Source organism: Neolamprologus brichardi, chromosome 20 (genome assembly GCF_056152115.1).
Source record: "Neolamprologus brichardi isolate AB-2024 chromosome 20, ASM5615211v1, whole genome shotgun sequence".
NCBI classification, from domain to species: Eukaryota; Metazoa; Chordata; class Actinopteri; order Cichliformes; family Cichlidae; genus Neolamprologus; species Neolamprologus brichardi.
The window spans coordinates 22732152-22757211 of NC_142123.1; the positions used below are offsets into that span (position 1 = coordinate 22732152).

Consider the following 25060-nt stretch of genomic DNA (forward strand, 5'->3'; position numbering starts at 1 on the left):
TAAAGCTGTACTCATTCATCGCGCTGCTGGTTAAGATCATCACCATTATATCTATTTGCATGATGGCCTGTGTTAAAACACTAATGCTCTTCTAAAAAAAATTATATTGGGTTTATGTACCCCTAGTCAGTGTCGTTGCCAAAGGATAACTAACATAACAACAGATGCCCCATCATCTAATGTTGGCTTTGTAGCGTTGTGTTGCACAGCTTTAAGTCTCTTTGTCCCTTTTTCTAAACAGATGCATCAAAAATGATTAGTAAGGGATTCAAAAGGATTCACATAATCCCCTTTTTTCAGCCCCTTGGAGTCTAAACACTCTCAGCATCATTTGCGCAGTGATTTGGCTCTCTTCTCTCAACAACAGGTTGAGCCTTTTCTAAATACAAAGTTAGTCTCAGATAAGAAACACTATGTTTTTTTTCCCTCTCTGTCTCATAGACCCACACTCACCCACTCTCACCCTCTTCCGCCTCCGTCTGCTGTTTGAAAGCCCACAGAGCAGCAGAGGTATCATATGCAGCTTAATGTAGATAAAACATTTTTACAGTAAGTCTCTGATGCTACCAGGGGTTCATGTTCAAAAATAATGCTGTAACTGTGGATGGACTGAGTTTGTTCTTCCCAGTGGGACTGACTCCCACACTTCCAGAGTGAAGGTGAAATTCCTTTATAAAGGCTGTGGTTTCTAGTGGCAACAAGCTGCCTGTTTCCCTCTGAACCCTTCCTGTTTGAAGGCAGAGGGAGAAAAGAGCCAGAGGTCACGTGGAATCACAAGAGGTTGCACTTTAAAACGTGTCTGAGGTCCTTGTTTTAATGTTAAAGGATAACTTATTTATTTTCTAAATTTCTCTTAAAGCAGTTGTTAGATACCAATCAACTTGTCCCTGTCCCAACTTAGCTAATAAACCCCATGGTGATATGTTACAGTCCCTTTTTGATAAAGTTAATCTTAAGCTAGTATAAGGTTTTAGCTGTCCACATTTAAACAAATTCAGTGGACATATCGAAAGGTGTCTTTACGTTTCTTTTCCCGTAACAGTATCCTCCTCCTGAGCACAAGTGGTGGAACGTTTTTTGTGGCATAGATTCAACAAATTTCTGTAAACATTCATTAGAAATTTTGCTTTATGTTGACATGATAGCCTCTCCAGTTGCTGCGGATTTGTCAGATGCACATCCGTGATGTAAATCTCCACTTCCACCACATCCCATAGGTTCTCTGCTGGACTGAAATCTGTGACTGGGATAGCCATTCACGTACAGCAAACTCATTGTCATGTGCACAAAACCAGTTTGAGATGATTTGAGCTTTGAGACATGGCAAGTTATTCTGCTGAAAACAGCCATGAAAAGATTGGTACGCTGGTTATACATAGATAGACATTTTTAGCAGCTATACTCAGGTAGTGGTGCTTCAGCAATGCTAGATTGGCATTAAGGGGCCCAAAGTATGTCAAAAAATGATACCACTGATAAAAGCCAGGACTGATGCCTGGTTTAATGTTGTTTACATCAGATTTTTACCCTACCATGTGAATGTCACAGCAGAAATCAAGAGTCATCAGACCAGGCATTTTGGTGAACCATTGTTTAAAGCAGTCTGATCATTTTTTTTCTCAGAGAACTGTCACTCACCGGATTTTTTTTAACGATCATTCTCTATAAACTCTAGAAATGGTTATGAGGGAGTTTCTGAAATGCTCAAACCAACCTATCGGGTACATCCAGGCTGCGTTCAAAGTCACTTAAATCACCTTTCTTACGCATTCTGATGCTCATGTTTGAAGTTGAACAACATAAGACAAGTCAGTATGTCCAATATGGCCTATCTTGGTCTGGACACACACCTAATCTCAAGAGGTTCAGTTCATGGTTAAATAAGTGTTAATAAATAAAATATGGATGTTTTCCCCCCTTCTCTTCATCTTAGTTTGTTTACATCTTCTTGAATTTAGATGGCAATCATTACAAGCCTTCGTGTTAAGTTTTGAAGGTTAGGAGGGCTTTCATCTTTCAGCTTAAGTCTCCTCCTGCAGTGTAAACTTAATATTGTTGACCCACAGCCTACGCGCGGAGCCTGATGCCATGGTCAGAGTAAAAGATTCAAAGCCATGGCTTATATATGCTGATCCCCAATAACACCTCTAGTGGCCTAAAGGGTGTCTGGTTACCCGGGGCCAGAGATTTGCCTTAAGATGTGTAATAACGCAAATGGTTTCTGAATGCATAAAATTGCTCTCAGCTGTAGTGAGATGCCCTACACACTGATGACCTGGCAGATTTAGCTTTTCAGCTGCACAAAGTGTGCATTGATCCTGACATGCATTCCCCTTACCATTCCTTATGGGTGTGCGCCTTTAACACAGCCTCTGGTATGAGATTTCAGGTCATGTGTAGGTGGTTTCCAGCCTGTTGACAGCTGATGACGACCTGCCAGAGCTGAGGAAATACGAGACATGTTGGCCAAGTTGAATGTATTACTACTGTTAAACACCTATCAGGTTAGAAAGTGAAGGCCATATTATAGGGCTTGAAATATTTTACATAGATTGGAAACCGTCTTATGACAACATCTGTCTTATTAGTAAACAGCAAGAGAATGAGATCCTCAGTACCTATACTGGTTGGACACACCGGTGTTGTAGTAAATATCAGTGTGACTATCAGTGCCATGGGTGCTGTAAATAATTCATTCAGGCACTTGTTGTGGTGTTGAACACAGATGCAGAGGTGTCCCTTAAACAAGGCTTCCTCAGTAAACCTATGACATCATCCAGCATAATGTTAAACCAGCAACCTGATCATGACTCACTGCTCATCTTCAATTTTCTTCCACATCACTGCTTTGCTGCCTAGATTTGTTCATTGGCTAGCGTGGTTGTGCAAGCTATACCTCAGAGATATAATGGTATTTATGGCCCTGTACAGTCACAAAAGACCAACATAATGGCTCCCCTGTTCTTTGCTGTTCTTTTTATTTGTAGCTTTCCGCCTCACAACCTGTTACATGCTCGACTATTACCCGAATACCACCTGCTGTTTGTCTTGTTCCCGTTGTGTGTGTGTGTGTGTGTGCGAATGCACGTGTTGGAGGTTTTCTTTTAACATTTCATTTTCTTTTCATTTATTTTTAATAAGAGTCAGTTTGGTAACAGAGGGTTTTGTCTTTAGAAGATATAAAAACTGCTATATTGGAGGTATTAAGGTAGATTATGAAGTACACTCGATTTTGCTTATTTTTTTTAGCATTCATTACATATTTGTGAGTAGTGTGTAAAGTCCAATTTTATTTATGCAGCGCCATATCACAACAACAGTCGCCTGAAGCTGCTTTATGACCATTAATTCAGATACAAGGTACCATTGTCCAGTGACAGCCTCTTGTGTCATTAAGTAAACAGATAGTAACAGCAGTAACAGATGATTGCACATCTTCCAGTTTGTCCTGTTCCTGGAAAGCTGAGAACAACTTTGGCACCAGAGCCTCCCGAGGGTTTCATCTTGCACAATTGGGCGTTGTGTCTGCCTTTTTAATAGAACTACCTGCTGTACACCTTCTCATTTAGACACATTGTACTGAGCACCTGGGTTGAACCTGACACGACCAGACGAAACACGCCACGGATCCCTTTGATCCACTCGGGCCCGTTCCACTGACTGCGTAACCCTCTGTCTCTCTTTTCTCGCTTACACTCTCTCTCTGTGTTGATACAAAGAGTTGTCTCTCTTATCACACTTTGTGGAGTGTGCTGAAGTCATCTCCTTCACTGTCACAGCTGACACAACTGTGCTATTCTCTGCCACCCAACCACACACATATGCACGCACACACGCACACATGAATAGAATAACGATTGTTCCTGTTTCCTGGCTATGCTGACATTATACAGCTGTTGAATGAGATATGGTCCATTTTCCATCGGTCAAATGCATCACACACAAACACACATGTAGATACATCCACTTGTACCCAGTATAATCCTTGCTATCTTTTTTTTTCCCGTTGTCTTCCTTCTCTGTCTCTGTCTGATGCAAGCATGCACGCACATATTTGTCCACGCACGCAAACACAAACACCAAGCGAACTCTCTGGCCTAATTCCACTCTTATTGATGTGTGTCTGTCAGTGAAAGAGGCACAGCACAAAGAGCAGCAATGGGCCTGTATGTGTGAGCTCAGAGCGAACAAAGAGCGGTCTATTCCACGCCAGCTCTCAGACTCTTCTGGAAACACTGCATTTGCTTGTTTAAGCTATAGCCATATTTTGAGTCCACCAACTGTATGTTCAGCAATGAACAACAACATGGCTGCTTCAGTGTCAGTGAATGCAAGCCAGATTGACCTCTGCTTTGGGTTCTTCATGCACAATGTCCTGTTTAGGAACAAAATTTAATGGCAAAGTCCTCATTAAATGTCGATATTTCAATTATGGAGCTGTTGAAAAAAAACATTTTTCTCACATTTTGCATATTTGCAGATTGTCTGTTTTATCATTTAACTTTCTGTAGCTCTCAATGTTATCGCTCTTGAGCTCCAGCCCTTTTTAAATAATATTTTTGTGTAATAATAACAATAATGGGTATCATTTTTCGCAAACTGGTGGTGAATCTGTGTTATAAAGTCATTTTGTCTGAATGATTCTGTAGCTGTTTTCTATCCAGAGCTTAAATGAACATTTACAGCACAGTATGCAATATATTGCCAAGCAGAGCAACTGAACAGAGAGAAAGAGAAACTTCAATAGAAGATTATAGTTTTTTATGTGTTTATCACAATATCTTTCATTTCTTAAACTGAGTCAGGTTGAGCCGAGCTTTTTCCTCCATTTCTCCAGTTAAGCTGGCAAATGAGAAGAGGACAAATGGCAGCTCAGTGGACTGGTGTGAGACACAGTGCTGTGAACAAGAATGTGTGTGTGTATTTATGTGAGGGACTGAGTGAGGGTGACAGAGTTCCAGAGAGGCCATTGTTCATGTGGTGATTTGTGATTTACCTTTGGCAGCGTCGCAGAATCTCTGAGCAACATGCTGACTCACACAGGCTGCTGTCCCTGGTTGTCACTGACGCTGTTAATCACTGATAATCATTATTATGTGGTGAGTAATCAAAATACATATTTTCACAAACAATTTTTTGCAGTATCCTGGTCAGTATACAGTCATGAAATGAAGTAGCTTATGTCAGAAGAACACAGCTGCTTTTAAAGATCCATCTGGTGTTCGTATGTTCTCTCTTCTTAAAGGTAGATTGGCAAGGCTTGCTAAAACTGAACAAAGATGCAAGCATACGCATCAAGTCTGACAATAAAGCGTTGTCCTCTAAAGACTCCTCAAAGAGGATTTGGTGTGATTATGAAACCGCAGGCAATCAAGAAAACACCCAATCCTGCAGTTGGGATCAGCCTGGGGATGAAGAAGGGGATTTATTAATATGGATGGATGGATGGATGGGTACCGGGGTTGAAACAAGACTTCAGCTTCAGCTTCAGGATGGGATTAACTTTTATGCCTTTACTCGCAAGTTCTGAAAGAAATGTAATGCTTCATCATCAGTGATTCACACTTCCTTGTCGCTCACTGTGCCAGCGGACGATGCATGCGCGAATCTGTCTTCAAATATGCATGTATTATTGAGTACGGTGTACAGCTTATGCATAACTTGTCACCTTCTGTGAGAAACAGCTCAGGTGGTAAGCTTGGTTGCATAGAAAACAACATATTTCGAGCACGTCATCATGCGTCTTTATTCAGTCTCATATTTAGTCTCATCATGGGAAGACTGTATCCACATGAGATCAGCTGAAGAAAGTTGTTTGTTAAGAACTGAATTCTATGATCAAATATTTATATTTTTTAATTTAATAAGAGGTGTAAAGTTAATTATTCCCGGCAGGATTGGATATTGCAATCTTTTGATATTATTATGTACTATGGAATGCGTGCCAGTGTAAAAATTGTAAGTACTAAATTTAAAGACCATAGTTAGCACAACAATATTATGAGTACAGCCAGCAGCCAGCACTCAGGTGACTAAAATAAACCTGCTTAACACCACACTCACACTCACACTCTCTCACTCTCACTTTCTCTCTCTCTCTCTGGCAGGCAACAGTTGCACTTAACTGATTGGCACCATCCTATATCAACTCATAGCCTCCAAATTAATGATATTAGAACCCTCTGGCCTGAATCTGTCAGTCGAGCTAAGAGATAAGATTTAGGCAGAGAAAGTAAAAGCATCTGTGTGCATGCGTTTTACCTTGCTGAATTGAATGGAATGTTTTTACGTGCATGAATGCATCTTATTTTGGCAGTGACAGTGTAGCTGTTGCAAGAACTGATATGACACTTGCATGTAGCTTCATCCTCCACCCCCTTCTGTCTGTTGTGAGATGTGTGTGAGTGAATGTGTGTGCCTGTCTGATAAACCTTGCGTTATTCTTTATGGGCGGGCAGTGCAGCTAAAGGAATGATATAGTTTGGGTATATAGCTGTGCCTCCCCAGGGTTTTGAATGTTCTAGACTTGCTTGTTTTGCTGTCCTTAATGGGAGCAGCTTTTCATGCTGCAGGGAGACTCAGGCTGCCTCCCCATCTATGAGGTGATCACTGATCAACCAATAAGGTTGCTCAGGTAGACTCCTTCTATTTTAGCAGGTGTCTTCTCTGTTAGTTTTGCCAATGGCTTGTATTGTGTCAGACGGCGCAGGATATCATGCACTCTGTGACACTACTCTATATGTTGTTTCTGCTGAGGAAATCCTTATCCCTCGATACTTCCTCAGGGCAAGAAGAGAATGCCTTTGGGGATTTGAAATTACTTGCTTGAGAAGCACACAAACACATGCAAACATACAGTGTTTGCATGTGTTTGTGTCTTCTGTTCAGTGGAACGTACATATTCACGGTAGTGGATTGGAATCAGGAAGCGGTGCTGATATTTCTTATAAGGTCAACAACTGATGATTGAAGTTCTGAATCTTAGAAATGATTCAATCTTTGGTCTTTTTCCATCTGTCCATCTTCCTCTTAGGTAACCCAGACGAGTGAGTCACATTAGAATGACAGTTTGGCTGATGGTAGGTGGGTTTTTCTTCTTCTGGTGTTAGTCATCATCTTTTTTCCCCTTCTCTCACTCGTCTTTTCATCTACTCCTTTTTTTTACTATTCTGATTGCATCCCATCCAGGCTATTTATAATCTTAACATGCACATTTATTTATTCTCTATTTTTCATCTTTTTGCCTCTTTTGTGTTATTGTACTTGTGCTAGTTTACCAAGATCCAGCTTAAATTACTTTATTCCTACCCAATAATTGATAATGTCATATCGACATTGAAATAATATCAATTATTATCAAACACTGGAACAAAAATGTTAAGATGCAAATGTTGTGTATGTGAAAGTTAGGGTTTGCACCTGGATCTAGGTAACTTTTCATCCACTCATAATCCATCTCCTTTCTCTCTGTTAGACCAGAATGACCACTTGTTCCTGAGTCAAAGATGCATGCTCCCTTTTGGATCCCTCTGACCGCCAATGAGCTGATCCAACCCTCCCATCACAGTCCAATCACCACTTCCATTGTCCTCTGCTGATCTCTGCTGTTTTCTAGTCTTCTCCCCCTCAGTCAGTGATCTAGTCTGACCATCTGCATGCCTAACAGAGAGGAAGGGAGGCATTCGCAGGTTGTTTGATTGGACAGATTCTCCCTGCTATTCATGAAGAGTCAGCAGGACGATATGCAGCAGGGAGACAAAAGTCAAATGGAGCCAGAGGGGGTGGGACCCAGTTCAGGTTCTGTGACAAGGGGGTCACAAGGCTCAGGTTTGAAGAGGGCCTTTTCCGAGTCAGATCACCCTTCCTTGATTAAGATGAGCCAAAACGCCAGGGCGAGCATGGGGGTTCTTGGCCAGGGTTTGAAGCAGCTGTTCCAACAGCAGCGTAAACGTCTCTCCCTCTCTCGCTCCACCATCACTTCCTCATCATCCTCCTCATCTTCCTCTGTGGTGTCAGCATGTGGCACTTCCCCTTGTGCCCCCGATGATGCCTCAGGGTCTTGTTGTCCTGATTCTGACATCTTCTCTGCTCCTATGGTTCCTTCTGCAGCTGGCCAGGGCTCAGCCGCTGCAGGCATGATGAGGCGTGGGACCAGCCTGCAGAGCCGGCGAAGTAAGGGTTCTGGGTCGGGATCTGGGAGTGGAGATCGTGATCCTCTTCTGAAAGGTAGCCCTCAAGCCCCGCAACGCCGCTACACCCATGATCCACAGCAGCATATTAGCCGCCCACGCTCCTCCTCCACCACCGATACCACACCCAGCAGCCCTGCCCCAGGATATTCCAGCGGCGATGCATTGTTGTCATCAGGTTACCAGTCCACAGAAGAGACAGACAGGGTAGGTGACAGGAGCCATTAATCATAATCACTACACAAGTTTATCGATGTGCCTCTTTTTTTCTATTCAGTGGTGTCAGACCTCATTTGTCAGTGAACTGTCAAACAAAAGCTGAGGTTCATTTTGCTGCTAATGTAAATTTTCCTGCTGTTCAACAGTGAACGCTCTGAGATGGGCCTGCTCTGATTCATTACTGCTGTTGGATTTTCCCAATGCTGACTATTGTTCTAGTAAAATTGAGCTATTATTCAAGGCCATATATCTAGCTTGCTAGCAAAACACATGTACACACGTGTAGAGTGTATATATAACGGTGTACTCCAAGGTCTGGCTAACTTTACTATCAAGAGAGACATTTTTAAGCAACTTTTGACATATTATAATAAAGGTGGCAGCCTATTAAATATAAATGAGCCCATCAACCTTAGTAATAGGAATAAATAATTGAAATCTTTTACCACATGGGATCACTCTGCAGTGGGCTGTTGCATGCATGCATTTTTAATTTAATAATATAATAACATATGTTGTGTTGCATGTGTAAAAATACAGAACTAAAGCATCAAAAAACGTTTACTTATTATGTACTTTTATTTATTTACTTATTTATTACCAACAAAACTGAACAATATCATGTATTTTTTAGCAAAGAGTCAACCTTTAAAGAAGAGTGACTATAAAGATATTATGGCCACTGTGAATCCTACCACTCGTATTTTAATATCCATCGTTTATTCGATGTACTATATTCTCCTCTCACTGAGACCTCTGAGTATGTCCTCTCCCTGGATGTGGAGCATTTGACCATGTAGAGTGGGAGTATCTATACACAAGCTTAGATTAAAATTTAATTTTGGGCCAAAATTTGATAAAATTGCTATATCTCCCCATATGGAAAATATATATATAAATCTTATAAAGTTTGTATCTGTCTTCTGTGAAACTTGTATGAAAAGCATACAAGAGTGAAAACATGTATGTTTTGGATACTTACTAAAACAATATATGAAAGTAATGAGAAAGTGGCCACTTTCATGAGTAAATCATATAAGTTTTTACTATTTCTTTTCCATATGGGTCTGCCCTTCAGTCCATCTTTGATAAGAAAAAAAAGCCACGTCCAGTTTTAATTTTGACTAAATTCCAGCCACAGAGCAAGCACTCCAGTAAGCCAACACAGAGGCAGTGAAAGCGAATAAATCTGTCCACGTATTGTTTGGAGTTCATATGTAAGCTGACTTGAGGTTACTGAAGTTATTTAATTGTATATAAATCTATGACAGCCATGACAATTGAGGGTCATCAAAGTTAAAAGAATAAGACAATCAGGCCACAGACATATTAAGTGTGTCTTTAAAATTGGTTTGGCTGCACATTTTTGCAGTCACTTAAATGATGAATAAAAGTTCAAATGTTGAAAAAAAAAATCCAATTAATTTCCATGTTCATATTTATCAGTTTAAAAAAAATCGAAACCAAAGTGAGCCAGAAGAGATGGGCAAAAGAGCTGCATGAGCTCCAGAAAAGCAGGTTCTCCACCGCTGGTGTAGTCAGTGTTGAAATATAGACTCAGGATTAACAATAGACACATGCCCATATGAACACAACTAGAGTGTAGCTTGTTTTAATTTAATTTAATTTAATTGTAAAAAATAATTTTCTATCATGCATCCACTTGAAGTAATAAAGGTCATAATCCAGTCTTTGTTCTTTGTATACATACTTTCCCAAAGTTTATCTGAAAGTAATTTTATGTGATGCAGATTAAGTATCCCCTAAAATGGGACTATTTTATGACCTGTTTGCCTCTTTGTTTTACAGCAATATAATAACTTCAGATAAACCTATAGGAATAAAGACTACTAGACTTTGTTATTCCTTTTCACTGAATGTACATGACAAAAGGTCAAGACAGCTTTCTACTTTCTGTCTTAAATAACTTCATTAGGTTGCCACCTGGATTGCTAAGCAATAACCAAAAGTTAAATCACTTTCCAACCTTATTACTGTGCTGTCTTTAAGTTCATTCACAAAAGTACTGTAAGGTGTGGCTTTTTTCAGGATTGCATGAGGAAAGGAAGACTAATAATTGCTGCAATTCAGTAGTTACCAGCTTCAAAATTCACCTATTAAGTAAAACTTGTGTAACAGATTTGCAATATTTTTGATTGCTCTGTAACTGGATCATTAAGGGTAGACTGGTGTGACATTTCTGCAGTGTCTGTTTCTTAAACTTAAATCTTTTTCACTTTTCTATTCCACAAAAAAGGCGATGTTCAATGACCACGAAATCTCATCCCCTAACTTGTATGTTAATTACATTGACATTGCTCATTGCTTTGTTTTGTTGCTTTTTTGTGGTGCAAAAAGAAACAAAAAACTGCAGACCCCACAATGTGTAAGCCATTGATATTCATTTTTCTTTTCCTTTATTGGCTTGTTTTCAGCCATTTAGCTGATGTTTCTTAATGGAAGTGCTTTTATCTTCCTAATTTGCTTGTAAAAGTTGACCTTGAGTTCTGATTTTAACCACCTTTGGTGTTCCTGACTCCAGTTGTTTCTCATTACCACTAGAGGGCGCTGTTAGATCAGCCTTCCTGCTGTGAGCAGCACTGGGCTTGGTTCATGTGTTGGGAGTGTTTGCTTTATGAGCTCATGTTTGTTGTAGACCAGACTGATCCTGTTGGTTAATGAAGTAAGCCATGCCAAGAAAAAGCATCAATGTGTCATAGACAGAAGGACATCTGGCTATCTGGCTTTTAAGCCAGTGGTGGGGAGTAAGTCTAGACCAGTGGGCCTTGATATCCCCATTAAGCGGCAGGCTATAATGTGTGAGCTAAATTTAGTAAAGCCCTCTCCTCTTTCTTCATCTGTAAAACCAAGTATACTTCATTCCTGCATGAATGACCTCACCTTGAGTGACAGAGCAAGGCTGAGAGACAGTCATCTGTGCTCCATTAGTCTTGCTGCTATGATGGACGACCATCAACCTTTCTGAGTTCTGCTGCTTGACCTTGGCAGAGGTTATAACCTGTCTGGCTCTTCTCTTAACTACCATCATAGTCATGTCTCCACACTACAACACAGCATTGCAATTAAGGTTATCGAGCGGTCGCCGTGGTTACCCTGAAACTTGCTTTCTTGGGACTACGCCCTGCTTAGGTTGTCATAGTAACAGCGTGGTTGACCTTGGAGGTGTGTGAGGTCTGCTGCTAGTGGAGGTTGAGTGTTGCATCAAGAATGATGGATGTTCGGTGAACGATCAATTTTTCTTCATTGATCGTCGCACTTCTTTTTTCTTTCTTGCTTTCTCCCTTTCTGAACTCCCCCCCCCCATCACCCCTCATTATTCCTCTGTCTTTCCCTCCCTGTCCCCCTCCTCTGTCCCTGGAGAGAGTTAATACAGATAGTCAGCTGGTCCCTCCTCCTTCTCCTTCTCCTCCTCCTCCTCTCCAATCTCCCCCTCCTTCCTCTCATCCTCTGCCACCACCTTCGCTCCACCCCACCCTTCAGCCTACTGACAGGAAGCAGGAGGCAACCTTGCCTTGTCCTAGATGAGTGAGAGCTGTGTGTGAATCACTCCTGTGTTCAGAAGAGGATGTGGAGGGTTGTGTGCATGTGTGAACGTAAGACCTCATTTCATCTGCGTTCCAGATTCTCTGAGTGTGTGTGTGTGTATTTATTGAAAATCCTTTGTGTATGGACAGCCATGTGGTGTGAGTATTTTATCTGAGTGACTGTATCTTGTGAGAGAAAGAGAGTTGCTCAGGGGATCACTGTGAATATGAGTAGAGGGCAACACGGCTGAGCTGTTATTATCTCCTTTTGCTCTCCCTCCCTTTTTTTCACCCCCCTCCCCACTTGTGTTTGCATAGTAGATGACTAAAGCGGTGTGGACTACAAATGTGTGTGCATATGGATCTTTGGAGAGGATGGTAGCATGTGTGCCTTTGGCGTGAGTGTGGAGTGTACTATGTGAGGCGGTGTGTACTTTGGTAGGATATCAGCAGAGAGGAGTAGAACAGGGGATCCAGCTGTGGGTCCGTCACTCAGGCAGTCAGGATGGTGCAGCGCTTCAGTCTTCGTAGACAGTACTCCAAGGTAAGCTTAAACACACTTGGCTTGTTTAGTCACTAAAACCATGTGTCTTCCTGTCTCCATGCTACAGATCCATTCACAGCTGAACTTGTGTCATGCATTACCATTTTTCCATCTCTCTTCCTTTCTTTATCTTCCTGCTATTTGATAATATGCCAGAAACTGGGGATTCTTTGAGTTTTGTTCAGAAGAGCAGTCAAAATGAACAAACTGACTCTGTTATCATGTGCAGAAGCAGTTCATGATTAAGTATAAAGCATTGTTTGCTCACTTCTTTGATACCAGCAGCCTTTATAGTAAACTGATTTTCTTTTGATCCTTCATTCCCTGTTAAGCAATTCAGCCCATCAGTGTGATCAGTGTTTGCACTTTGTCTTCGCTCTTGTTAAACAGTAACTCATTCTCCAGTGGTGAGATTGGTAGCATGAAGTCGACTGGCGCCGTTACAGAGGAACGTAATTATTGGTAAATGTTGTTTATTAGGGAGCATTTATGACTCACTTACAATAACACTCTGTTGGCTGTGCTCTAAAACTGACTATGGGTTTAATGTATCTCTCCCCTGATGCCAGTGCTGTTAAACTGAGTAGAAGGCTTGTGTTGGAAATCAGCAGCAGGTCCATTAAAAGCCTGCTGTTCTGCAGGTGGTGCTCAGCCTGTGAGCTATAATTACAATTAACTGCTGATTAATTGATTGACTGATTACACCCATACCATTTGTTCTTAACACCATGTTATAAGGCTGTCAGATGCTCATATGCTAAGAAATGTCAGCATGTACATGCGCAAATGCTTCGGGCAGACAGATGCACGGTGTCACTTTTAGAAAGACTAGAACCCAGAGTGATAGAGTATAATCTGGTCTACATCCTATTCAAAGAGAGACAAAGTGATAGTGTAGGAGTAAAAAGATATAGAACGTGAACGGCTACAGGGTGCGAAATGCTCAGCTTCAGGAAGGCTGACTCATTTTGGACAGGAACTGGTGAGGGACAGCCAAGTAGACTCTGGTATGATATGAGCTACTGAGAAGAAATAAAAACACCAGCCAAACCTTAAGGCTACTTCTCTCACACTAAGAGTTTTGTATCTGAGAGAGATGAAGCAGTCTTTATCTTGGGAGATCATAATCTCCTCCAGGGCCTGTCTGCGAATGCTCACTATCCGCATCCGATCCAAAAGTGGGCTGTCGGGAAATACTGTAAAGGAAAGAGGTCGGGTAGGTGACCCCTTCTCTTTCCCTTAAGCCACGTCTCCACCTGCACACCTGTGTTCCTGTTCATCCTTTGTCTTCTGTTGTTTATGTTTTTATTTTGGCATGCTGTGCTCTGTAGAAAAGCCACAAATCAGTTTTATAATTTGCTGATTCAAACTGAAAATGCACTCAAATGTGTGTCTTGTTATAGCTGTATCGTAAGATAGGATGTACTTTTTTTTTTGGTAAGTTATTTAGTTATTAAATGGTTTAAATTAGCTTATTATATTAAATTGAGTCTATTTTACATTTGTTTTGAATTTAATACAAAAATTTTGATCCTGTTGTAATTATCAGTAACAATTTGACTGAAAGCTAAACCTGAATCTCAGAATATATGCAGCTCTTTTGCCTTAGTGACAACATTTTCTCAGGCTGGCAGGGACACTGTGAGCTTGTTGATAAATGTTTTCCTAACATGATATGACAGTGTTGTCTTGTCTGTCTTTCTCAGTCTCATCCTATCCATCCATTTTAGCCAGTTGAAGGTCGCTGGGGGGCTGAAGCCTATCCCAGCTGTCACGGGGTGAAAGGTGGGGTACACCCTGGTCAGATCACCACTATATCATAGGACCAACACACACAGATAGACAATTATTAGCACTCGCAGTTACACCAGTTTACTTAACATACATGTCTTTGGGCTATGGCAGGAATCCGGAGTACCCAGAGAGAACCGGGAACAGGGAGAACATGGAAACTCCACACAGAACAGCCCAGCTGGCTTGTGGATTTGTACCCAGCCAGACCACCAGAAGCTTTGTTAATCTCTGCAGCACTGTCCCCATGTGCTCAGATAAATATTCAGTGGGGTTAAGGTCCAGTGTCCTTGATTCTCCTGGCTTTATTTAATTGTTACAAAGCTTTGAGTCATGTTAGCCTTCATAATCGTGTTGTATGAATCTTTCTCTAAAAGGATGGATGCACCAGAGGATGTAGCATCTCTGAAGCACAGGTTGCTCTTTCTACTTAGTCAGATTGTCATTGATTGAGTCATGTAATCAACTCCAGACTAAAACGCCCCAACAGTGATTCTTTATGTATTGATAGTATCATTGTCTCTCATTACATTTACCAGTATCACTTTTTCCATTCAAACACTGTGAAATGCAGGCACGTTTTAGCATGAGGTTTTGCTATTTCTTTTTTTTTTACTCTCCTGAGATATAGTTTAGAAATAGCTGCTCCTGCTCTGAGCTTCTTTTGTTGTTGAGTCTATAGTATCTAGTATATATAGCTTCTTCAATATGATCAGAGACAAATTGGTCTCTGACTAGCCCGTGTAGGAATCCTAATATGGGAGATACGTGGTACATGATGAATCCATCTAGGTGTCTGATGACTCTACAGTTTTTGGATGCATTGGTTGGAGGATGTGTTCAAATACCTGCCCACCAACTGCAGTATCTTAGGGTTGTGGGCAGCTCTGTGGCCTGGTGTGAACTGAACTGTCTGCAACTTGGCGTCACAAAATAACAGACCTGAGGGTGGGTTGGAGATCCAAAAAGTCTCCATTACTCCTCTTTTAATAATGAAAGAGTTCATTCTTTTCTTTGTGGAGAATCTGGTCCTTCTGTAGTCTATAGGGCACATGTGCTAAAATCTGAGGGTGAATAATTATTGGCTTTTTAAATCTTTTAAGTTTTTAAACAGTGTTTTTATTCCTGATCTCCTAAGTGGTGTAGCCATTTTCAGTGTGTTTTCTGTGGTCAGGTTGTTAATGATGTTTGGCAAAGAATAGATGTTTATGTAATAGCTTCATTTGGGCTCCCGGGTCACATAGCCTATTCAAGGAAATGCACTGATTGAATAGAGGAAGTGACAGATTTTCATCTATATGTGGATCTCTCTGTTTGTGGTCATATACATGTTTTACTCTTTCTGTGCTGTCTTTCTTTTGAACCTTTCATTTAGTGCACCTAAAATTTGTAAGTGTTTAAAGATTCAAATTAAACTCCTATGTCTAACAATTATTTGTTTTCTGTTAATTAGCTGATATCAGGCATTTTAGCTTCTTAAATCAAAAGTAGTCATCAAAATTAAACTAATTGAAAAATCCATAGCAGCTACTCGCTTTCACACTTCAATTATGCATTTATGATTGGTAATTTTAACAGCTGCCCCTAATAGGACTGCTTTTTAGAAAGTGTTTGTTAAAAGCAATGACTTGTTAAAGAAGGGTTTGATTTTTGTGTGTTGTTGTGGCAGTGTTTAAGAGAAAAGCAGAGGGGAGAAGTGTCGGTGGAAGGAACCGAACTTCACCTGGTCCCCCGAGGCTTGTTCTGTCCCTGCTACTTTAACATCCCCATCACTGCACTCCCATCGTCTCTCACCTCCTCAGGCTATTGGCTGTGTGTTGATGAAAGCGTTTTTGACCTTTGCATCAGGACAGAACAGCTCATCCTAGAACTATTTTAGTGACATTGAGTTTTTTTGAAATCTGCAAAAGACAAGCATGATGTCTCGCTTACCCAGAGTGCTGATGCAAATGAATGCTAAAGTCTTAACAAACCCCTGCCGCAGCAGATTGCCCTTTAGTCACATAAAGACAGAAACAGAAGCAGGCAGGCAGACTCGTGTATAATCAAACAACTGAGTTTCGATTGACTTTTAGCAAAGAGAGAGAGAGCGTGTGTGTGTGTGTGTGTATGTTTGTGTGTGTGTGGAGGCAGGGGAGAGCCACGGGAATGATGAAGCATGTGCTCTTAGTACACACTGGAGGTGATCTCATCTCAGCCTGTTCACTAACCACCAGCCTGTAGCAAATTGGTTTTCAGGCTCTATCTGTGTGTTTGTGTGTGTGCTGTCAGTGCACCATCATGACTATGTGGTTGTTGACTGAAATTAGGATGCAGCATAAATCAATCAGTTGGCAGCTTGTGATGTTGTTGACTTTCGGGCAGACACTGAAATTTGTTCTCAAATGCTTCTGTCTTCCTTAACTTTCCCCTCCTAGCATTGTGGGGGAAAGTTTTTGTTCCTGTCATCATTTCTCACTCTTCTCCTTTTTGCTTATCTATGAAAACAAAGTCTTCTCTTTTGTTCATGTAAGTGTGTAAATATTGCCTTGTCTACTTTTTCTGAGACCATTGAGTTCAACTAAAACATCAGTGATGTGTTTCTGTCGTGGTTGATTTAAATTCTATACTGTGGCTGATCATTGATCACTTAAGCAAACACTAATAACAACAGTAGATTTAATACAATGGATGCTCTGTTCTTTATCACATCTTGTTTTGAGCTCTCTCATTACTTGTATTACTTGCTTGCTGTGACTTTTGTGTGTCTGTGCAAGTATTTGATGTGTTTGCTCAAATAAGCATCCAATTCAGTCAAGTTCTTCACCACTACGAGACACCAGAACATTTTCAGTGCGTTACTTGGCTGATAAATGTAATTCTTTGGCAAGATATTTACTCATCTGGTGTTTTGGTGTTTCCAGAGATTGCAGTAAGGTGTCCCCCACTTTTTGACACTTTGGCAAATTTGGAGTCTATAATGACCTGCCAACCAGTAAGTGTTATGACATATCATACCCTATCCCACGTGGATGCTTTGTAAAGATTACTGGTAGAAGTAATGAAGTATGATTAGAAGAATTTGTGTCCAATTTTTGCAGCACAGTATGAGGTAATGTCACCATTTCAAATTTAGCCAAAGATATATTTAGAGATATTTCAAACTGTCATCTTGGACTGCCCAAAATCATGCAATATACGTGTCCGTTTGCGGATGTGTGGGCAAATGTTCTACATTCATTTGATTTCTCCTTTTATGCAACTACCTGTAGTTCTCTATTTATTTTTCAGACTCTGAAATCAGAGTCTAAAATTAAACCCAAAGTTTCCTTGCTGAACAAGCATGTGAATCTGCTACACTGCTTGTTACTCATGTGTCACACTTCCTCAACAGCTTTTCTGACTTCACTGTTTTGATCTCCACACCCCCCTTTACCTTGTCACTGTTTTCCTTGTTTCATGTCTTAGAGGCAGTCCTTCTTAAGCGCTCGCTCTCTCGGGCTTCCTCTCATCTGTGTCCAGTGCTCAGACAGTGTAGCCAGTTACCCGTCTCCATGGTAACAGGGTGATGTTCAAAGAGGTTCGCAGCAGCTTTGCTCAGCTGAATGCTTGCAGGTTTGCTGTCAGATCTCGCAGCCACCTCATCTGCTTGTGTAGTGTAACACCTTCCTAGAGGAGAGTGAAGTGCTTCCTAAAATTAGACTCCTGTGCAGTTTTCCAGATCTTCCAATCTAATGTTGTACACTATGTAAATAAGCACTTTCTTGTCATGTGGAATGGCATCATATCGCTTGTTCGCTTATATCCTATTGCTTATGATTATTTCCTGTTTTCATTCTCTTTTAATGTAAAATTGGAATTTGGCAGTTAGAATAAATTACTTGTATTAGGCAATTTACCAGACCCCAGCTGGAGTTCTTTACAGTAAATGTCTAACTCTAGAGTAGATTTCATGCTTAGGCTTTAGTATGCAATGTGTGCATACATATGCACTGTGTGTGTGTTTCTGTGTTTTCCTTTGTGTGTGCTTGAACTCTACACCTCTCTGTTTGTGTTCCCTTTGAAGCATATCCTCAACCTGTTTAATTAAGCTCTTGAATATTCATGTAGTTGTACATATAGGCCAACGCCTTTTTCCGGTCCTGCATGCTGTTAGTATTCACAACACTAGTCTGGCACTCATGCTCACAGCAAAGGTTAACAGTTAATGAATAAAAAGTCATTTTATATGTGAAATTCTTGTTGAAACGTCCCTCCAGATGTTATGGTGTGAAAGGAAGAAAACAGGAAAGACCTCTGTGTTGAGCTGGGGTAGGGGAATGTTTGAAACACTGATGCAGTGGTGTATGCGTAAAGGTCGATGTGGATCAGAAAGATGGATAGACTTTTGGAGAAAAGAAGAAAATCTCTGAGGTTCTTTTTTTTTCTCTCAGTTCCCTCTTAGTTTTCTAATCTGGGTCTGAATGAGGAAGAAGTCTGCTGTGCCTTCTTTGCCTATTCTATTAATAGACAACTGTCTGAACCAGTGTTAACCAAGTTCACTTTCAAGTGTGTCTGAATGATGTTATTTAGCTATACCCCCCCCCCCCCCCCCCCCGCCAGAAATATCAATTTATGCAATTTTTAAGGTTTCCATAATCTTGTGTGTTACTAGACCTCTTTGTCTCTTGTGAAGAAGACGCAGTTGAAAGTAGCTTTTGTTAGACCTCTTTTTTTTGTTTAATTATGTGGTCGCTTGACTACACCGCCACCCCCTCTTAAAATAATATGATTTAACTTTAACCATATTTTAAAAAAAAAAAGTTTTAATTGGGTGTCTGTGCATGAGATCGCGTGCATATATGTGCACATGTCAGCAAGAAGTCTCCGTGGGTCATCGTTTGTGTATTTATTTTTGTCCTGCAGCTGGTCCTTCCTCTTTGGCCTCATGTGAGTATATGTGACACTAGTGTGGGCACGCATGTGTGTCTTTGTTGTTTTCTCAGCCGTTCCAAGGTTGCTACATACTTGGTCAGTCACTCGCTGAGAATATTTGGGTCAACCTTAACCTACATGTCTGTTCCCCGGACACCGTCCTCTGTCCCAGTCCATCTTTAGTGTGCACACTGCTTGCTTTCATTTATCCAGCTGCCAGTATTAGCTCAGAATTTGATTTCCTTCAGCTTGGTCGTCAAAATAAACTAGCTGCATCTATCTGATGAAGTGTTTTCTTTAGTTTTCTGCTCCTTATTCAGATAGACCAGCAGATTGTTTTCAAAGGGAAATTGCTCATTCTGAGAGATGGAGAGCAGAGAAACAGACTCAGAGAGGTCGTGCTCTGCATCCCTGCCACTCCCTGTGCAGTCTATATCATTCGCCTGACTCTGTTGAATTATGGATGAAACTATTTATCGCTGAGCTCAGCTCTGCTCCACTGACCCACTTGCACACACATTTCAAATCTGGTCAGAATCTCTCGGGAAATCTCATCATATTTTCATTTTTACTAATAACCAGAGCCATTCCTCTCATTCTCATGTGTGTCAATTTGTAGCAATCCCAAGAATCTCCATTTTCTCACTGTCCACCTCTTACAAAGTCTCCCGTCTGTACTGGACATCACATCATTGAAATGAGTTGTGTTTTTTGTGTCAAGAGAGAGTTTATATTGAATTTGATTGTGGTTGCCTTTTCCCCCTCATTGATATAGACACATCTTTAATTTTCTGACAATATCTCGTCTCTTGAGCTCCTGTCTTGTAAATTAATATAGGCAATTACATTATTTCTACTTTCCATCTCCATGACATGTCCCTCCTTCATCTATGTTCATATTATCAGCCAACAAGTCATCTGCGTGCTTTGATGTTACTCACTAATCAGAGCTGAATTATGCTACAACAAAGGCCTGCACATCTGTCAGCAGGATAAGTGATAGCGGAAGAATGCAATAAAAATACAACAAAACCTTGAGTTTATTGACAGGAAACCTGTCAGGAAATGAAATACCAGACAAAGCACTAACACAGGGGACAGCAGTCGACACACATCATGTAGCACAGTTATGCTTTAGCTCCCTCTTGTGGATAATAAGCAATACTACTCATTGAGTAGTTGGTTGTGTAAATTTGTGAGATTCTCTTTAGTTTTATGTTTTGATCTCTTGATCTTAATAGCAGCAGAAACTAATTTATTAAACCAGGCATTATTTATTAAAATGTAGACCTATGTTGAATATGTCAGATAATATGGTGCATCAATCTTTAATGAGAGCAGGTAGAGTAGCAGGAAAGGGGCAGACAAAGCTGTTATAAATTATTTATTATTTATTTAATTATCATTAAAGTAATAAATGGCACATGTAAGTGTAAAAAAAAAGTTTCATTTTCACCAAAGAAACCCAAGCAGTGTATTTCCTGAGTCACAAAACTTATGTGTGTGTGACTCAGGATAATGCATGCATAACATATGCACGCAATCAAGCAATACGTTTGCGTGCATATGTTGTGAAATTAGTCTCAGTACACAAGATACCCAGAGCCACCAAACGTTGTTTTTTAAGATAGTCTTAATCTGGAAACGAGAGAAGAAGATTTTCATTAGATTTAGCTGCCCTGTATCGACATGAGCTTCCTACTAGACAAGTGCCTCTACTCATTATCTGTCTTCCTGTTATGAAATCGGCTGCTTCTTAGTGGAGGCTTGCAAAACTTCTGAAACAGTACCCAGAGGCCAGACCATCCAATAAGTCTGCTTAAAAGTGAGTAGTGAGATTAACACAGAGGCAAAAAGTGAGAAGAGGCCAGACTAAATAATCCTCCAGGGCCAAAAAGCTGGGACTGCTTGTTCTGGATTCTTCATCTTCCTGCTTATGAATAGGCTGGCTGTGTTTGGGCTTACATACTGCCCCATGGTACCGAACATTGTGCAGCATCCTGCCAGACTAAGTCTGCGTATTGGGTCGGTGCCCTTTCTGTTCCACGTTGCATAACCAGGATGACTGAGTATAAACAGAAGCAGGGCCAATAAATGCCAGCTACCACCAATAGACCAACACCGTGTCTCCCCATGAACCCACTCTTATGTTTTCCTGCACGTATACACACACTGCTTTGCTGTGTACACTTTGACACATCCATTACTCACATATATCACAGCATCACATCCACATTCAGACTTAGAAACTTAATGGAAAACCAAAAAAACAACAAAAAGGTTCAGGTACTACAACATACAGGCCTTCTGAGGCTGTTGCAATACAGATATTTAAGCCTTTTATGAAACTGTATGGCTGCTGTGTTGACATTAATGATGTCTACATGACTTCGAAACCATTGTGTGTAGTTCTGTTCTGCAGTTTTTTGTTACATATTAGCTGAATAATAGACAGATATTGGCTACGTCTGTACTAGGCTGATATCAGCCCGTGTAACAGCCTCACCCACTTTATGAGGCTATCAATACTGCAGGTAAATGGGCATGCCATGTATATGTAGTTTTCTACGGCCTCTACAGTAGGCCCTGAACAAGTGTGCTGGCCTGTGACTATTTTTATAGTATTTGTTTAGCAAAAAGTAGCTCCAGTGAAAATAAGGTAAAGTATATCAGTAGTTCAGGAAAGCGACTGTATACATTTATCTACACGTGAAACCCTTCTAATGATTTGATTGAACCCACATCTAAAATCTGGTAATACTTAAATTCATTCAGACGTCGAATGTTTTGCATTCACAGTTGTCAGTTTCAGCACAGGACATGATAACAGATAATTGTTTGGGTTGTTGTTATGGACATTTCTTTCTTTTCCTTCCTGTTTGGCTCTTGTTGAAGCCAGGAATTGGCTGGCTATGAAGATGTTTCACACTCTTGGATGCCACCAGTTATAAATGTCCATGTGTATAAAGTGCTCAGGGGTTTATGTAACTGCTAATAGGGCCATTGATTATACTGGAGCCTAGACTAGTGAGAACTGGACAGCCAGAGTTGGAAAGAGGGCTTTTTGTTATGGGGGAAGGTATTGTTGAAGAAGGCCAGAGGCCCGAGTCATGGTTATCTCCTCTTTTAGGCTTGAATTACCATCAGTCTGTGCAGACAAACCTCTCACTCTTCTGCCTTTATGTAACTGCTCATCTCCTGCCACCAGACCATACTACACAACTTACTGTCACATGGAGCGAGCTGTGGTGTTACCCCTGCATAAAAAAACTAACAACTTTTGTTTAATTCTGCAGTTAGATGCAAAATTTCAGGACAAATACATGTAACTTGTTGCTCCAGTTATAAAAGCTCAAGGTTAAGGTTTGGTAGGGTTTTGCATTGTATTGTTAATCTTTGCATAACTTTCTGTTTATAAAACTTAGAGAATTTATCCTTTTCCAAACCACAGTCCAGTTACATCAGACCCAGTCTCTTCTTTGTCTCTTCTGGATTTTTCCAGAACTTCTTTTGGCTGTGGAGCACAGACCTGGCTTTAATTCAGCGCTAAGCTCTGTCCTCTGAACGACACTTTCCATTATTATGGCCCTGTGCGCTGGCTGAGTAAACACATCCACACAAGTTGTTTTCTGTGTCTTCGTGTGTGATATTATCAGCTCACAGCACTGTTAGTTCAAAACAGTATTTTTTTAAGAGAAAGAAAAATCCTTATTTTAGTCTGTTAAACTTGTGTTTTTATTTTTTAATTAAAAATGTAAAAAAGGACAATACAGATACATTTTACCAAGTAACAGCGGAGCTAATCAGACTTGAGCTTTAAGTGTCACCATAACAGGCGGTGTGGTTTATACCATCACAGGTGTTTTAGAGATAGAAATGCATTAGTATAATATTTTTATATATTATATTCTCTGAAAGCGCATTTGAAACCAATACATTTTGCTGTTTAACTTAAAATATCTAATCACTTGGCAGCACTTCATTGCATTTTAGGGAGATAACCTGCTGAACTACAAAATGAGAACCGGAATAGAGAAGAACGGTAATTTAAGTTCATACAGGCTTACCAAAATTGGACAATAGAAGACTGGAAAAATAGCGTCTGGTCTGATGGGTCTCAATTTTTGCTGTGACATTTAGATGCTGAGGTTAGAATTTGGTGTAAACAACATGAAAGCATGGATCCATGCTGCCTTGTATCAGTGGTACAGGGTGGCTGTGGCAGTGTAATTGCATGGGGGATATTTGCTAGTCACACTTTCAGTACCAGTTGAGCATAAACCACACAGCCCACCTGAGTAGGCTCAATTTAGTAGAGCGCCTTTGGGATGTGAAGGCAGACGGGGGTCCAGTGGGATACTGCACCTAATAAAGTGGCCGATGAATGTATGTTGATGACTTTATTACAGTGGTGGTGAGGTCTTTTCCCTTGATGGTTTTGGCTAAAAACCAGTTAGAGGATGTCACAAATCAATCTATGTAGGAAAGTCACTGATGTATCATAGTAGACTGAAGGTGTGTCCTTGACTGGAAAAGCATGCTTATTCTTGACTGACTTTAAACATCACCAGTGCAGCAGGTCTTTCCCCTTTTCTATATCTCTGCAATGCAGTTCTTTGTTATTTTTTTAACGTGAGTAATTGTACTGGCTCTAAATAAAACTTTGCTCTTCAATGCACAATCCAGATGTCTCTTAGTGAACCTGATATATGCATATTAATCTTAACTCCTTAGTGGTACCCTAAAAAGTATTGCAACAAGTCAAAATAATATATAAATTATGTTTAATCTGAGGGCCTCCAGCTCGCACTGGAACGGTTCGCAGCTGAGTGTGAAGCAGCGGGAATGAGGATCAGCACCTCCAAATCTGAGGCCATGGTTCTCAGCCGGAAAAGGGTGGAGTGCCCACTCCGTGTCGGGGATGAGTTCCTGCCCCAAGTGGAGGAGTTCAAGTATCTCGGGGTCTTGTTCGCAAGTGATGGGAGAAGGGAGCTGGAGATCGACAGACGGATTGGGGCTGCAGCTGCAGTAATGCGGACACTGCACAGGTCCGTCGTGGTGAAGAGGGAGCTGAGTGTAAAAGCGAAGCTCTCAATTTACCGGTCGATCTACATCCCTACCCTCACCTATGGCCACAAGCTGTGGGTAGTGACCGAAAGAACGAGATCGCGGATACAAGCGGCAGAAATGAGCTTCCTCCGAAGGGTGGCTGGCCTCTCCCTTAGAGATAGGGTGAGAAGTTCGGCCATCCGGGAGGGGCTCAGAGTAGAGCCGCTGCTGCTCCACATCGAAAGGAGCCAGCTGAGGTGGTCGGGCATCTGACAAGGATGCCTCCTGGGCGCCTCCTGGGTGAGGTGTTCCGGGCATGTCCCACCGGGAGGAGGCCCCGGGGCAGACCCAGGACACGCTGGATTATATCTCTCGGCTCTCACGCCTTGGTGTTCCCCTGGATAAACTGGAGGAGGTGGCTGGGGAGAGGGAGGTCTGGGCCTCTCTGCCTAGGCTGCTGCCCCCGCGACCCGGCCTCGGATAAAGCGGATGAAGATTGATGGATGGATGTTTAATTTGATATCAAAATGTTAAGGATAAAGTTAAGGCTAAATATTCACCAATATGCAAAAGAAGTATAATCTAAAATAAAGACAAAACTGTGTTTTGACACAAAATGGAATAAAATATTCTCTCTATTAGCCTTTGTGAGTTTCCTCTGAGTTTCAGTCAGCTTTGCTTTCAGGTTTTTCCCCCCAAAAAGCGATCCCATTGGTGCTTTATGGGATTTAGGTCAGGACTCTGAGAAGGGGCATTTTAGAGCTTTTATTTTCTCCATGGTGAAATATTCTGTCACCACCTCTGTCACTTTCGTTTTTTCGCTTGATTTG

General features: G+C 41.0%; 1 protein-coding gene across 8 annotated transcripts in view; it reads left to right on the top strand.

The window, feature by feature from the left end:
- tmcc1a (transmembrane and coiled-coil domain family 1a) overlaps positions 1 to 25060 on the top strand; it is a 52558-nt gene that overhangs the window by 11137 nt on the left and 16361 nt on the right. For 3 of the 8 annotated variants that reach the window (XM_006796421.2, XM_087834451.1, XM_006796426.3), the window contains 2 exons: positions 5006 to 5099; positions 7034 to 8396. In XM_006796421.2, coding sequence (XP_006796484.1) covers positions 7722 to 8396 — 675 coding nt within the window. In that variant the 5' untranslated portion in view covers positions 5006 to 5099; positions 7034 to 7721. The remainder of the gene's footprint in view (positions 1 to 5005; positions 5100 to 7033; positions 8397 to 25060) is intronic. The other 5 variants (XM_087834452.1, XM_087834453.1, XM_006796425.2 and 2 more) reach the window with 5 other exon arrangements.